Here is a 14,219-nt window from a genome sequence, read left to right as displayed (position 1 = left end):
ATGTCCCTTTCAGAGCTGGGCAGTGATGAAAACTATTGAATTTTCTGCAGTGTTGGAAATGTTCTCTGTGCTATCCAAACAGTCGCCACTCGCCACATGTGGCTAGTGAGCATTGAAATGTGCAATTGAAGAACTAAATTGTTAATTTTAGTTAATTTTAGTTAATTTAAATTTAAATACCCACATGTGCCCAGTGTCTATCATATTGTTAAGGCTTTAAAATGACTTAAAGTCAGGGGTGCCTGGGTGGCTCAGTCAGTTAAGCATCAGACTTCTGCTTAGGTCATGATCCCAGGTCCTGGGATTGTCCCGCATCAGGCCCGCGCTCAGCAGGAATCTGCTTCTCCCTCTCCCTCTGCCCTTTCCCCTGCTCGTTCTCTCTCTCTCTCTCAAATAAATAAATAAAATCTTTAAAATAAATAAATAAATAAAAAGACTTAAAGTCAAATTGCATAGTAATAGATATGCCTTGCCACATAGTGAATTCATTAACTAAATATCATTTTGTGATTCTTTGGCTTTTAATTTTTAATTTTTTTTATTTTTTTGTACCTTGTACTAAGTGGAGTCATTACCACTCCTGACTTAGCTTATCTTTAAAACAGTATGTCTTTGGGGTGCCTGGGTGGTTCAGTCCGTTAAGCTACCAGTTCTTGGTTTCAGCTCAGGTCATGATCTCAGGCTGTGAGATGGAGCCCCGCATCTGGCTCTGTGCTCAGCAGGGAGTATGCTTGAGATTCTGCCCCCCTCCCTCTCCCTCTGCCCCTCCGTCCCCACACACGCTCTTTCTCTCTCTCTCAAATAAAATAAATAAATAAAATCTAAAAAAAAAATTTAAACAGTATGTCTTTTACCTTAAAAACTTCTAAATCGGGCGCATGGGTGTCGCATGGGAGTTAGTTAAGCAGCTGCCTTCGGCTCAGGTCATGATCCTGGGGTCCTGGGATCGAGTTCCACATCGGGCTCCCCCTGCTTGTGCTTTCTCTCTCTCTCTGTCAAATAAATAAATAAAATCTTTTAAAAAAATTTTTAAAAATTAAAAACTTCTAAATCATAAGCCCCAAAGTGCCAGTTTTAGGAGAGAGCAAAATACGGATGCTGTCTGCTCAGAGGGTACGCTCGTCATACGTTTTTTTTTTTTTTTACATTTAAAACAAATTACAAAGCTGAAATGTTTGGGAGTGCAATATACTGATGTCTAGAACTTACTTTAAAAGTGGGTTGATGGATGGATAGATGGTAGATGTGTGGTAAAGAAAATAAAGCAAACTATAAACAATCTAGGGCTGTTCACTGTGCTATTCTTTCAACTTTTCTGAAAGTTTCATAAAATCAGTCAGCCTCATGATAAAATGTTGGGAGAAATTTAAATGTAAGCATATGAAATATTTTAAAGTCTTTTTTTTTTTTTCTCGGATCTATCACTTCTCTGTTAAATAGAGCCAAGGAGCAATAACCGAACGTTTACGAAGTTTTAGTATGCATGATCTAACAGCTATCCAAGGCGATGAGCCTGTGGGACAAAGACCATTCCAACCTCTACAAGAAACAAAAAAGAAAAGTAAATCAGTCTCCGGTGAATCAGCAGGTGTGCTTGTTTGTTTTGATATATTTTTCTTTCACAATTGGAATTTTGAGTCCAGGTGGGTACTAAAATAATACATGGTAACTCTGAATTTGAGTAGACACGATTTACGCTGATGTTTGTGAATTTACACTTAACTGGAGTTGTCTTTCTCTCAGTTTTCTCTAAAGTTAATGCTTGCCTTTTGTTGACTCTAGAGATCATCCAACTAAGAAAGTAACAGTATCCTCTTGTGCCATCATGAGTTTTTAGAAGCCTTCGGTGTGGCCACGCCCACTCCTCACCCTGGCACGAGTGATTAGTCCTCTTTCAACTCAAACTGTATAGTGACATCTAAGGAGTCACTCTTTACTATTTTTTTTTTAAACACTCTTTACTGTAAATGCCGTGAACAAATAAGGATAATTGACTCACAAGATAAAACGTTTGAAGTGGGTGACAAAGGATGACTCCATTTCTAAATAGGATTACTGCAATGGGAAATATGTTGGAATAACATATTCTCGTTCAAGAACTAACTTGTAGGTATTTCTAATGTAAATTAGGAGCATGGCAGAGGTGATATGTTCTAAAACTTCAACAAATTATTCTGATCTTAGAAATATACACATAGGGGTGCCTGGGTGGCTAAGTCGGTTAAGCGTCTGCCTTCAACTCAGGTCATAATCCCAGGGTCCTGGGATCGAGCCCCACATCGGGCCCCCTGCTCAGTAGGAGCCTGCTTCTCCCTCTGCTCCCAGCTTATGCTTTCTCTCGCTATCTCTGTCACTATCTGTCTCTCTCTCAAATAAATAAATAAAATCTTAAAAAATACATATATACACATAAATAAAAAGACATCACTCCTTAGTCATTTTATCACATGTAAGAAAGTTTTAGTTCAAGGCTCAGCTAAAAATTAAGATCTTCACGACATTTCTTATTAATATATTGTTAAGTCCATAAGATACAAGGCTATTCGATGTTGTTTTTTAAGTAGTTTTCTTTTGAGGGAGGTTAAAAATCGTCCTTTATATTGAAACCAATTTGAGAAGTAAAATAACAGTTCCTTCCTATATAGAAAAAATAGTGAACTTTCATCTGAGTTCTCTCTAGAATGAATAACTTTACAAAGTGGGTGGCTGCTACGTAAGAGGTAGTAATTAAGCATTGGCCATTGATTAAGGTAGTAATATCTTCAAGAATGAGAACCACTGAACTTTGAACCATTATCCTCAATACATTAACAGTGTAAAAGTAGTTTCCAATATAGGCATTTTCTTAATACACATTTAAAAATTAGGTATACTGATTTTGATTATGGGGTCTACTGTATATATTTTGCTGGATTTGGACCAGTTATCTGAGTCCTTTATCAGCGGTTTATTAATAATTATACTTTAGAATTGGCTAAGAATGATATTCTGATATTTAAATGAAAAGATGATTATAAATATGAAAATCCATAGCTATCTTTATGATATTCATCTATTAAACTTAAAATGATGTGACTATTTTAAGATAGTAAGGTGCTATTTAGTTCTTCTGTTAAATTTTAAGCCGTGAAAATTAAAATAACTTAAGATTAGAGAGATATGAAGTAAGTAGTAGCAGTACAAAAAAAGGGACTTGTTCAGTTATGAAATTAAAATTTTAATATGCATTACTTTGCCCAAGTTCCAAGTTTCCTACAGAATGGTATATATTCTGAGCTTTTCTTCCCTAAGGAAGAAATTTAACAAAAACATTCTCTCTTGAAAATATTTTTAAAAAGTAGTAAGGTTCCAGGACAGGAATAGTTGAAGAGAAGATAATTATAGATAGTCTATGTAAACACAAGTCCAGATATACATGGAAGTTTATCAAATGAGGATGATGCCCTTCAGGTCGCTGGGGGAAAGGCAGATAAATAAGGGTGTCAGAATAATTGCTAGACTTAGAAGATGGGGTAGGGAATGAAGTTACACTAACTCTGTCTCAAGCCCTTCATCAAAATACCTAAAAGGTTAAGACGTACATGTAAGACACTGAACAGTGGGACATTCCTGACTATGTATTTATACCGTTGGGATATGCCGGACTTCTTAAGCATGACATCAAAACCAGAAGACATAAAGGAAAAACTTCAGAGATTTTTCTATATAAAAAAAAATGTATAACATATAAGGGGAAAATATTCCACACCATAAGAAAACAAACTAGAAGAAATATTCTCATCTGATACAGGCAAAGGGCTCAGATTTTAACCATAAAAAGAATTCTTGCAAGCCAATTATTGTTAAATCTACCAAAGAATACAGCTGACCAATTAATACATGAAAAAGACAGTCAGCCTCACAAAGAAACAGTAAATTAAAATGGTAATCATAGTAATTTTTGCTCACCAGATTGGCAAAAGGATTTTTTTAATTAGCACTGTTCTGTGTTGGTAACTATTCTAGTACTCTATTTCTGTATATCGAACTACAAACAGTGGCCTTAAAAAAAGTCACAGTCATTTTAGTTTACTCCTGAACCTGGGGGCGACTGGGCTCAGGCAGGCAGTTCCTGCTCAGGGTCTTAATGCAGCCACAGGGAGACAGCACCTAGGGCTGGAGTCATAATGTCAAAGGCTTCTTCACTCACACGGCCGGTATGTTAGCTGTGAAGAGTCACACAGCGGATGGCTCAAAGAGGCGGGGCCTCTCTGGCCTCTCCTTCCCTACGTCTCTCTACGTGCTCTCTCAGAGCTCTGGGGCTTCTTACCTGGCAGCTAAAAGCTCCCACAGCCAGTCTTCCAAGAGAAGTGTTAGGAATCAGACAGCATCACTTCTGCCTTAGGGCAGTTTATTGAGACAGGTACCTATACACATCCTCGAGATTTAAGGGAAGAGGAGGGGCGCCTGGCTGGCTCAGTTGGTGGAGCATGCAACTCTTGATCTCGGGATCGTGAGTTCAAGCCCCATGTTGGATGTAAAGATGACCTTTAAAAAGATGTAAAAAAAAAAAAAAGAGATCTAAGGGAGGAAGAGAAAAGTGTCAGAATTTGTGGACATGTTCTAAAATAACCACAGCAAGCATGTTGGGAAACAAACACTCTCACTTTTTAAGAGATTTAAGTGGAATAATCCTTTTTTATGACAATCTGGCAATAATTATCAAAATTTATTCCCTTTAACTTAAGCAAAAAACTTCTAGGACTATATTATAGAGAAATAATCAGACAAGTGTTCAAAGAAGTATGTACAAGAACGTTCATGTCATTGCTTATAGTAACAAAATACTGGAACAAACCAAATGCCTAAGAAAAACGGTTAAGCAGAAGCATGGTTTATTAGCCATGAAAATTCATACTGTCAGTCCATACTTGCTGACATGAAAACATATCCAGATCATGGGGAAATAAACAATAACAATAAAACAATATGTGTGTTATGCTGTAGAGACACAATAAATAGATGAAATGCATTAACATATTTGAATTTTCAAATGTGTATACATAGGGAAGAGTCTGGAAGGGTATTGCTAAATTATCAACAGTGTTCAGTTCTGAGTATGGGACTTGAGTGATTTTTTTTTTAATCAACCTATTTTCAAAATCAGAAAGAACAGTACTCTTCTTTTTGAAAAATAAGGTACTCATTTTTTTATGTCATGAATTATTTTTTATTTCATTTACTTCCAGAATTCCTCAAGAAAAAATAGTAAGTTTTTCAGTGTGGTAATTGCATCCACATTGCAAAGTGTTTACTGCTTCATGTGATCAATACATTTACCTCAGATGCTCTGCTTGTTCCCACAAGCAAACTCAAATATCTGGAAATTTGAATCCAGTTTGAAAACTCATCATGGCCTCCTGTGAGTGGTTTGAGGTTAAGTGGTCAAGAGAAGTCCTACTTTGATGAAGTGATTTAAGTCTGCATGTTGTCACTATGGCAAAAAGAGCTCGCTCCAAATGCTTCTTTGTAAGAAAATAGACGCCTTGAACATGATGTTCACATTCCTTGAAAGGACACCACATTGTGATAAGTGGAAATATTTTTTCTGCAAAGATACTGCTGCTCCCATATCAGTTAAAAGTGGCCCAATATTCTGTTTCAATACCAGTAAATAAAGAAATAAAGCATATATTTTTTGTTTTGCTTTAGGTGCTTTACATATTTATTTAATCCTTAAGATGACTACATAGTTTAAGTATTTCATCTTTTTTTTTTTTTTTTTAAGATTTTATTTATTTATTTTGACAGAGCGAGAACACAAGCAGGGGGAGTGGCAGGCAGAGGGAAAGGGAGAAGCAGGCTTCCCGCTGAGCAGAGAGCCTGATGTGGGGCTCGGTCCCAGGGCCCTGGGATCATGACCTGAGCCGAAGGCAGATGTTCAACCGACTGAGCCACCCAGGCGCCCCTAATTTTTTGGATGATTAAACAGGCATAAGGAGATTAAAATACCTGTCAGGGGTTAACTACATAGTCAATGACAGAAATGAGGTATCCAAGGTTCTCTTTTTCATTTATAAAAAGGCTACACTTCGTGGTATGGTTGGGCTGGAACTAGGAATTCCAGTAATTTGAGCAGGTAGCAACCTTAGCGATGCTTTAGTCAAAGATGGCGAATGGGTGTCCTGCCTGCTGCCTGCTCCCATGCTCACGGTGGCAGCCATTGCTGAAGGACCGTGGCACTTTCCCACGCTGGCTCACAGGCCCCCTCAACATAACACCCCGCACAGCTTGACCAGGTCAGAGTTGGCGTTCATCCTCTCATCTGTCTCACCCCCTTACCGTACGAGAAAACAGGCCTGCAGAGAGGCAAGACTCACTCTGGGTCTCACGGCTCATAGGTGGTCGAGTACTCCCGTGTCCTAACGTAGGTCCGGGCCTCCTTCCAGGTCAAACTTCCTGTGATTCCGCACTTAGATTCATATGTAGAAACCGCTTAAAGCGGTGGGTTGCTAAGTACTGGATTAATGTTGGCTTTTATTGTTACTATAAGGGGGGAAACTTAAACTATACCAACTCTAAGATGGAGGAGCTGTGTGAATCCCAGGTCCGTTTCTAAAGTGGAGACAGCGCCCAGGGTCACACAGGCTCCTCAGCCTTGGGTCCCCAGTCACTGCTCCTCAAGAATCTGCGTGCGAGGGCTCTGTCCAGTGTAGATCAGTGATGTAAAGCAGTCGACCTGAGCACCACTTTGAATGGCGGCAGCGGCTGCACTTGGCCCGGGCCTGGCAGTCCCGTGAAGCACTCAGCCCACTCGCCGAGGGCCTGCTCCGGGATGGCACCCAATCTGGGCTTCCCTCATCGTCTCGGCTCTCCCTTCTGTCCCCCACACTTCTGAGTCCTTGGACAACTTGGATTAACATTTCCACCACTCACAGCAGAATGTTCATATGTACTCATTTCTCGGTTCTGAAGTGGAATAGAAGATGCATGTTTTAGTGAAGGTATTTGACTTGACTCCTCTTTTTGATGCACAGTTTGGCTGAATAAATTGCTAAGTTGAACTTGTCAATTTCATCTTCTAATAGATCCCCGATTTGGCTACTGTCTCTGTCTTTGCTCCCTGGACCCCCATCATTTCTGACCTGCCATACTGCAGTTAACCTCCCTGCTTCCAGCCTTCACCCACTTCTGATTCATTCCCCAAAGTGCATTCCAAAAAAGATTCAAAAAGAATCTTTGAAAGACCCCAGATGTAATCATGTCACCCTTCTGCTTGAAATGCTTCAGTGGCCCCCACGTTGCTCTCTGATGGAGTCCAAACTCAGTAGCATGTGGTGCCTTGTTCTCCCACTCCGTCACGTGCCAGCTGTACAGTCACGAGCCCTCAGAGGTCACCCGCCACCTCCTGCAGGAAGTCCTCTCGCACAGCCTACTTCCCCCCCCCCCAGGCTGAGTTAATCATCTCACTGTGGGCTCCCACAGTACCTCATCCTTATCTTCGATTGATAGCATCTGTTGCAGTAATGCCCATTCAAGGCTGGTTCCCCTATTGGACTGTTTCTTTATGTAAAAAATGACAGTTGTGTCTTTTTCATCATTGTATCCCCCATAATTTAGCACACTGCCAAACACATAGAATCTTTCGAATATTTGCAGAATAATGAATCAAACCATCACTTTCTCTGAAACCATAATTAGAAAACTAACAAGATTTGTTACCTGAAATTAGGAAACAAAGAAAGTAAGATATATATATAATCCTCTTTTGAATGAAGTTCCAATTCCTAATCATATTCATAAAGTGAGGAGCGATTAAAATAGCAAGGGCCATGTTTGTCTTATGCTTCATCTGTGACCTTAGAGAACTTTCTGGTCACAGTTGCTTCCTTTCTGACTCTTTCCTTGATTCCTCATTCTGCGTTTTACCTTAGTTTTATTGGGGTCGAGAATATTGTGGAAGCAACAGCGATAGAGAAAAATCTAGAATTGACAACCTAAAAACAATTTTTTTCTGGCTTATTTTCCCCAATTATAAAAATAATACAATTTTTAATTAATAAAATTGGGCAAATTTTTTAAAAAAAGAAAAAATTTAAAATCACCTAAAAGCCCACTTTCAAGAGATCTAATGGTTTCATTGTTTTTCCTCTGCTTCAGTATGTACATTTTTTTTCCACTTACTACTGTATCAGGAGCTTCCTGCCAGGACCACTGACCCAGTCCCTCTCCGGGCCACGCTCACCTTCTCGCAGCAAACAGTGCGGCTCCCCCCTGCCCTAGCCCCCGGCAGGGGCTCTCTCCTACCTAGAACACAGTTCCTTGGACTGAGGCAGGAGAACAAAACATCTTGGCCTAAATTATGACAGATTCTACTCCCAAATCCTTCCAATTTTTAGCCTGGAAGCCTGGCAGCATAAAATTGTACTTGCATAATATACAATTAAAGGTGTGTATCTTATTATGAGACCAAGAAGCTTATTAACAACTCTTCATGGTTTGTTTCGTGAGTCTCAAGTTATTCATGGCCTGGGAGAGCAGATTAATAAACGTTTAGTCAGTATGTCTTTCTTCACGTGCAAGGAGTCCATCCCTTGCCCCCTCCTGAACCTGGGAAAACTCCTTTCTTCCTCACCTGAGGATTTAGATATTTATGCTCCTTATCCTTATTAAAGGAAAATTTGAAACCTAATGGGGCCGTGTAACCTAACCTCACCCTCGTCTTTATAACTGACTGCTTTTCTAGCACTCTGGTTTGCTATAGACTTGGGCCCCTGTGTTGCTCCATCCAGGCGGGGGCTCTCAAAAATGCAGGCCCTGCACCAGGGCACCAACATCACCTAGGGACTTGTTAGAGATGTAGATTCTCAGCTCCACCCTCGGCCCAGCAGTCTTTGTATTAGCAAGTTCTCCAGGTGACTCTTAATGTGTGCTAATCAGTCTTTACTAATAAAGTCTACCAAGCTTGAGAACCACGGCTTCAGGAATGGGAGCGTTCTTGTCTGTGAATCCCAGCGTCGGAATGCTGTCAGACTTCCTGACAGTAACCAGCCTGACTACCTGGATGTTTGCAGATTGGCCAATGTTAAGTCTTCTGGAGCTACACGGAGCAGCCTGTTGGCACACCCGCACGGCCTCATGCTGCCTTCCTGAGGCTGGTTCTTTTCTTTGACTAACATCTGTCATCGCAGCCCGTGGTGTGTCTAATTACTGTAGGCCGTCCAGCTGGGTTGTATCTCAGCAGCTGCAACAGTGTTGGCTTAACATCTCCATCACCTGCCCCCGGTGAACTTACCTCACCCAAAGTGCCAGCCCCTTTGGGTATTATTTGACTCCTTAAATTCACCCTCCCGTTCCCAATCTCGACAAAAGTTTTGACGCATGGTGGGCGGAAACCCTTCATTTCTCATTAAAGTCAAAGGCACAAATGACAAACACAATAAAACACAAAATTGCGTAGATTGTTTAGAGTTCACGAAGAGATCTGTCTCAATATATACCTGCTTATACTCTTTGAGTTTCGAACAAGATGTTACCTACTCAAAAATAAATTATTTTGAATTGTTCTGAAAAATGCATAGTAAAAATAGGAGTGGTCGGGGGCAACTTCCTGGAAGCAATGAATGATGAGCTTCATCTAGAATAGTGTGCAGGGCAGAGACTGATGACAAAAGGAAGCACATTCCAGATGAGGAAGGGAGAGGAGTGGGGGCAAATGCAAACCAGGCAGAGAAGTGCACTCAGACAGAGCACTGTCCTTTAACCAAAACATGCTGGTTTTGACGGCTCGTTTAGGTTATGGAATTCCACTGAAAGACGGAGATGAGAAAACTGATGAAGAAGCGGAGGGGCCATACTCAGATGATGAGATGTTAACACACAAAGGGCTTCGAAGATCGCAAAGCATGAAATCTGTGAAAACCGTGAAAGGCCGCAAAGAGGTTAGTCAGGTACAGAGTTGTCTTCCTAATGATTCCTATTCCTTTCCCTGCTGCATTATCACTCAGGATACTAATGATCCATAAGGGAAAAACAGAGGGGGAGATCAGCAGTTGCATTTAAAATTCTTTATTCAGATTAGATATATTAGGATCTCTGGAAATTTACAAAATGGTAAATCCCTGCTTCCCCTGTGAGTAGAAAATGGTTTTCTCCTAGAGCAAGTCATACGGTGGTCACGAGCACTCCAGTGTCAGCCCTACACATAAGCAAAGAGAGCAACTAACAAAAATAACTACATAGTTCTGCTTTGAAACAACCCTGTATGAGGATTAAATAGAAGTTTATCCATAATAATATATTGTCTTTGTGTCCAGAAAGCAGTGGAGGAATCCAGTCTGTCTATGGCCTCCGATCATCGGGAACCATTGGCGTACCAGGCAGAGCAGAACTAACAACAGTTAATGTTTTTGTTATTAGCGATAATAGCCTGCAGCATATATCCAACAGAGTACCAGCTCCATGTTTCAGTATGTCAGCAGCGGTGTCTTCTGAGTTTGGAAGCACACTTCTAGGATAACTGGTTCTTTATATTAGAAAAGACAAAAAATTATTACTGTGATTATGAACTATTCAGTTCTATCTAAGTTCAAAAGTAATCATCTGATTTGTAACAATGACACGTTTCTCTCTTCAGGTACGGTATGGATCACTAAAATACAAAGTGAAGAAGAGACCACAGGTGTATTTTTAGTCATCTGCACTTCAAGAATCCCAAGACAAATTACACTAACACGTTGACTTTTTTGCTAACATTATTCATTCAGGACTTACACATTAAAGTAATACTTTAAATTGTGGCGGTGATAGGGTTTATTTTCATCAATTTAAATAGCTTTTATTTCTTTCACCATTACTTCCATGTCCAGACTATGAAAGGTAGTTATGCAGAGCTTATTTATGTATATGTATATATATCTCAGAAATAATAGAAAATTGTGTTATCTGTTTTCAAATTCCTCAACAACATTGAGTGCCTGGGATATTAAGATGAAACACAAATCCACAGTATACTTGAGTCTTTTTACGGTTTAAGATACATCAGCCTTTGTGCTATTGTATTTGTGTTTACCTCCGTTTATATTCTATCACATGAGGATAGTAATTAAATAGGCCTCTGATCCAGCAGTGATAGGACAAGGGTATAATGTAAGATAACAGCATGTTTTATATATCCTTTAAATTTTTACTTTTTTAATACTTTCTGGTTTTTCCACCGTCGACTGAAAGTTTTCGAAACAAGTGTTTGAAAGCCTGGTCTCCACATAGCACTTTTTATTCCTGACTAGTTTTGCACACTTGAAAATTGTTTACTTATTTGCGACTGTACATTTAAGTTTTATTGACACTATCTTTATTGTTATTTGTCACATCCCGACATGTCACATTTATGCCTTGAATTTCGTCATCTCTTTTCCTGTGGGTTTCATTTGTTAAATTCATTAGATTCTAATAATATGAAAATACAGCTCATTGTTCAACTTTAACTATTTTTAACTCTCTCCTCTGTAGGTGAGAAGCTGTTTTAAACATCAACCAGTTTTCCATACATCATAGTTGAACTTAGCATGTTCTGTTAACACTGGTTACATTTTCAGTATTTAAATAGAGTAGTTTTTGTGAAACAGGGTCATGAAGTTACCCAACAGTTGGTCCATTCACAAGCCTAGCACTGATACGTGCTGCTGATTTATAAATCTATATTGACTAGAATCATTTAAATCTCCCGTCTTCTGGCTGAGTTCGTTCCCTGAAGATAGGTGCCAATGCAAAATACAGATGTTAATCTTATGTACTAGAAGCTACTAGAATAGATATTAGAAAAATATTTTTTTAATCCAAGAGATTTTGAATTACAGAACACGGAGGCTTTTTTAGGTGGCATTGATAACTATGCATTCTGAAGTCTCTATTTCTGGTGGTGGTTTTAATGATCCATAGTCAAATTTGTACAGTTAATTCAGATAATTTACTTTGACTGTTCTGTTTGTCAAAAAGAAAAAGCAGTGAGCGAGATTTGTGAGATCTTTGACTTCTCTACCTTTTTTAAGAAATGAAACCAGCTGGCGATGTATATTCAGGACCTCCTCAGAGTGTTGGCAGAGAACAGAATGTTTAAGAGTACCTTAGTTTAATGAATACATTGCTCTTGATACAAGTCTCAAAACATTTTCTGGACTATCTCACATTCTTGATATATAACATCAAGAAAAAATTCGCTCAACTTCTTTTCTCCAAAAGTTTAATTCTATGAATATCTTCATCTACTTTACCTTGATTAATTTGTAGCCTTTGAGTTTCGAGAAAAACTCTTTGTGTTCAAAATTCCTAGGGATTCTGATTATAAATGCTTGGAAGGGAGTTTTATTTATATTTCCTCGTACCAGACTTATTAATACAAATACTACACCGTATATGTCTTTCCTGCCTAAAGGCAGTGTCATCTCAAGTAGCCTGACAAAGTCACGTAAGTGACTCTATCTAAAAACATTACCTGTGCGGGCTGTTCTGCTCCATTTTATCTTTTCTAAGTCTGATCTGAGTATTAAACCTATTCCTTAATTATAGTAAACTCATAAATACTGTTCTAAATTGGAAGCATTATTTATCCCTCTCCACAAATAAGACAGCACAGGGCGCATGTCCTTCTCCACACGGTGCTTCCTCTGGTCTGTTTCTGCTGTTATATCCTTATGTGCAGTGGATGTCACTTTGCTGTTCCATCATTCCTTTCTCTCCTTTCCTTACATTTCTGACATTTTGCTGCTTTTCTCTTGTGTGTGTTTTAGCATGCCCTTTCCTTGGAACTTTGTGTGATAAGCTTATAAATCTTTGTCTCTTTTAAGGTGGAACAGGTCAGTTTTTGTTTCTCTGCTTTTGAGTCCACTGCTTTTAAAAGAGGTAAATTTCTCTCTCGACCACAGTGCCTTGTTTTCCCAACGCCACCATTTGGTGAAGGCGCATGAGATGCTGCACAAGCCTATTTAAGGCGATATAATGGTAGCTGTTAAAATTTATGCAGAAATTGTAGCCGGTGTTTTATTTTATTATATATTCATTCAGCTTGTGCATTAATATTAACTGTTCCCCGAGTTTGTTTGGAAGTGACAGTTGATCTATTCTTTAGTTTACCATGTTTTTTCTGGGATAAAAAAATGAGCCAGAAGTAAGTCTTATTGCTAAGTAATTAATTATGTAAACCCATGTAGGTCCCGCACAAGATTCCCTCCACACAGTTCACTCTATGTATGTGGATTTGGCTAGAAGGTGGTAACTGCCAGCATTACTAATTATAAATACTTGACTACACAGATTGATGGAAGAAAATTATTAAAGTGTTTTCAGGGAATTGAATCCATATGTCACCACCAAAGATTCCTACAGTGTTATAAAATATGTAAATATTCCAAATTTCTGTAAAACACTGGTTAGATAAATATGTCTTCTTTCGTTTCCTTTTTTGATAACATAGTTTGAGCTTCTGTAATACTTGAACTTTTGTGTTAAAAATAATCCAATGCTATTTCCTATTAAATATGAGTAATTTGTATGTTTAATTGGAATGGACTAAATTTTTATTTTGGTTTTCTTTTATAAGGAAAATTAAAGAGTTAATATGTATCGACAAGCAATTTCCTACGTGTTCCTATAGGCCGATTCATTTGCAAAGCAATTAGGCAATTTTGAGATCATTGTTACTGTGGTATGCAGTGTATATTTCTTAGTAAACATCATGTAAGAGTAAAACTTTCCGAAAGAAAAATACAGCTTTTTCCTCTAAATGGTTAAAGATTTAATCTTCTAGTAGTATCCTACAGATTTGTTGTATATTAACTTTTTATAAAAATTGACCATGAATTAACATTTTCTCCTCTAACACCTCTTAAATCTGTGTACTTCCATAGTTCAGAGAAAGCTGTTTTGTAATTTTTTAAACTCTTTGTAAAGGCTCTCTTGAGGCCTAGTATGGGGGTAATTTTACAAATGTGTTTTTTGAAAACTTTAATATAAAATAAACTCATTTTATTAGTGACAGCTTGTATTGTTTTTGTGTGTCAGAGGTCAGAGTACCTACGTTGGGTTCCATAAATTTATATTATTTATTATGGAGTATGTATATAGTATTATGTACATATTACATAATAGATAATGTATCCACACACTTAAGATTCCAAATCACAGAGCAAATTATTAAAAAATCATATACATTCTGGAATGGTCATAGAATTACAAAAGAAACA

General features: G+C 38.4%; 1 protein-coding gene across 2 annotated transcripts in view; it reads left to right on the top strand.

The window, feature by feature from the left end:
- The window catches only part of REEP3 (receptor accessory protein 3), a 97,418-nt gene extending 83,407 nt beyond the window's left edge, over positions 1 to 14,011 (top strand). The window contains exons 6-8 of one of the 2 annotated variants that reach the window (XM_036086494.2): positions 1,441 to 1,588; positions 9,775 to 9,920; positions 10,616 to 14,011. In XM_036086494.2, coding sequence (XP_035942387.1) covers positions 1,441 to 1,588; positions 9,775 to 9,920; positions 10,616 to 10,672 — 351 coding nt within the window. In that variant the 3' untranslated portion in view covers positions 10,673 to 14,011. Of the gene's footprint in view, positions 1 to 1,440; positions 1,589 to 9,774; positions 9,930 to 10,615 lie in introns of both variants that reach the window. The other variant, XM_036086493.2, reaches the window with a different exon arrangement.
- Positions 14,012 to 14,219: the final 208 nt, after the last annotated feature.

The sequence above is a fragment of the Halichoerus grypus genome, chromosome 7, assembly GCF_964656455.1.
Source record: "Halichoerus grypus chromosome 7, mHalGry1.hap1.1, whole genome shotgun sequence".
Classification (NCBI taxonomy): Eukaryota; Metazoa; Chordata; class Mammalia; order Carnivora; family Phocidae; genus Halichoerus; species Halichoerus grypus.
Note: the sequence above shows the minus strand (reverse complement) of the source record. Positions and strands in the feature narration are given on the sequence as shown.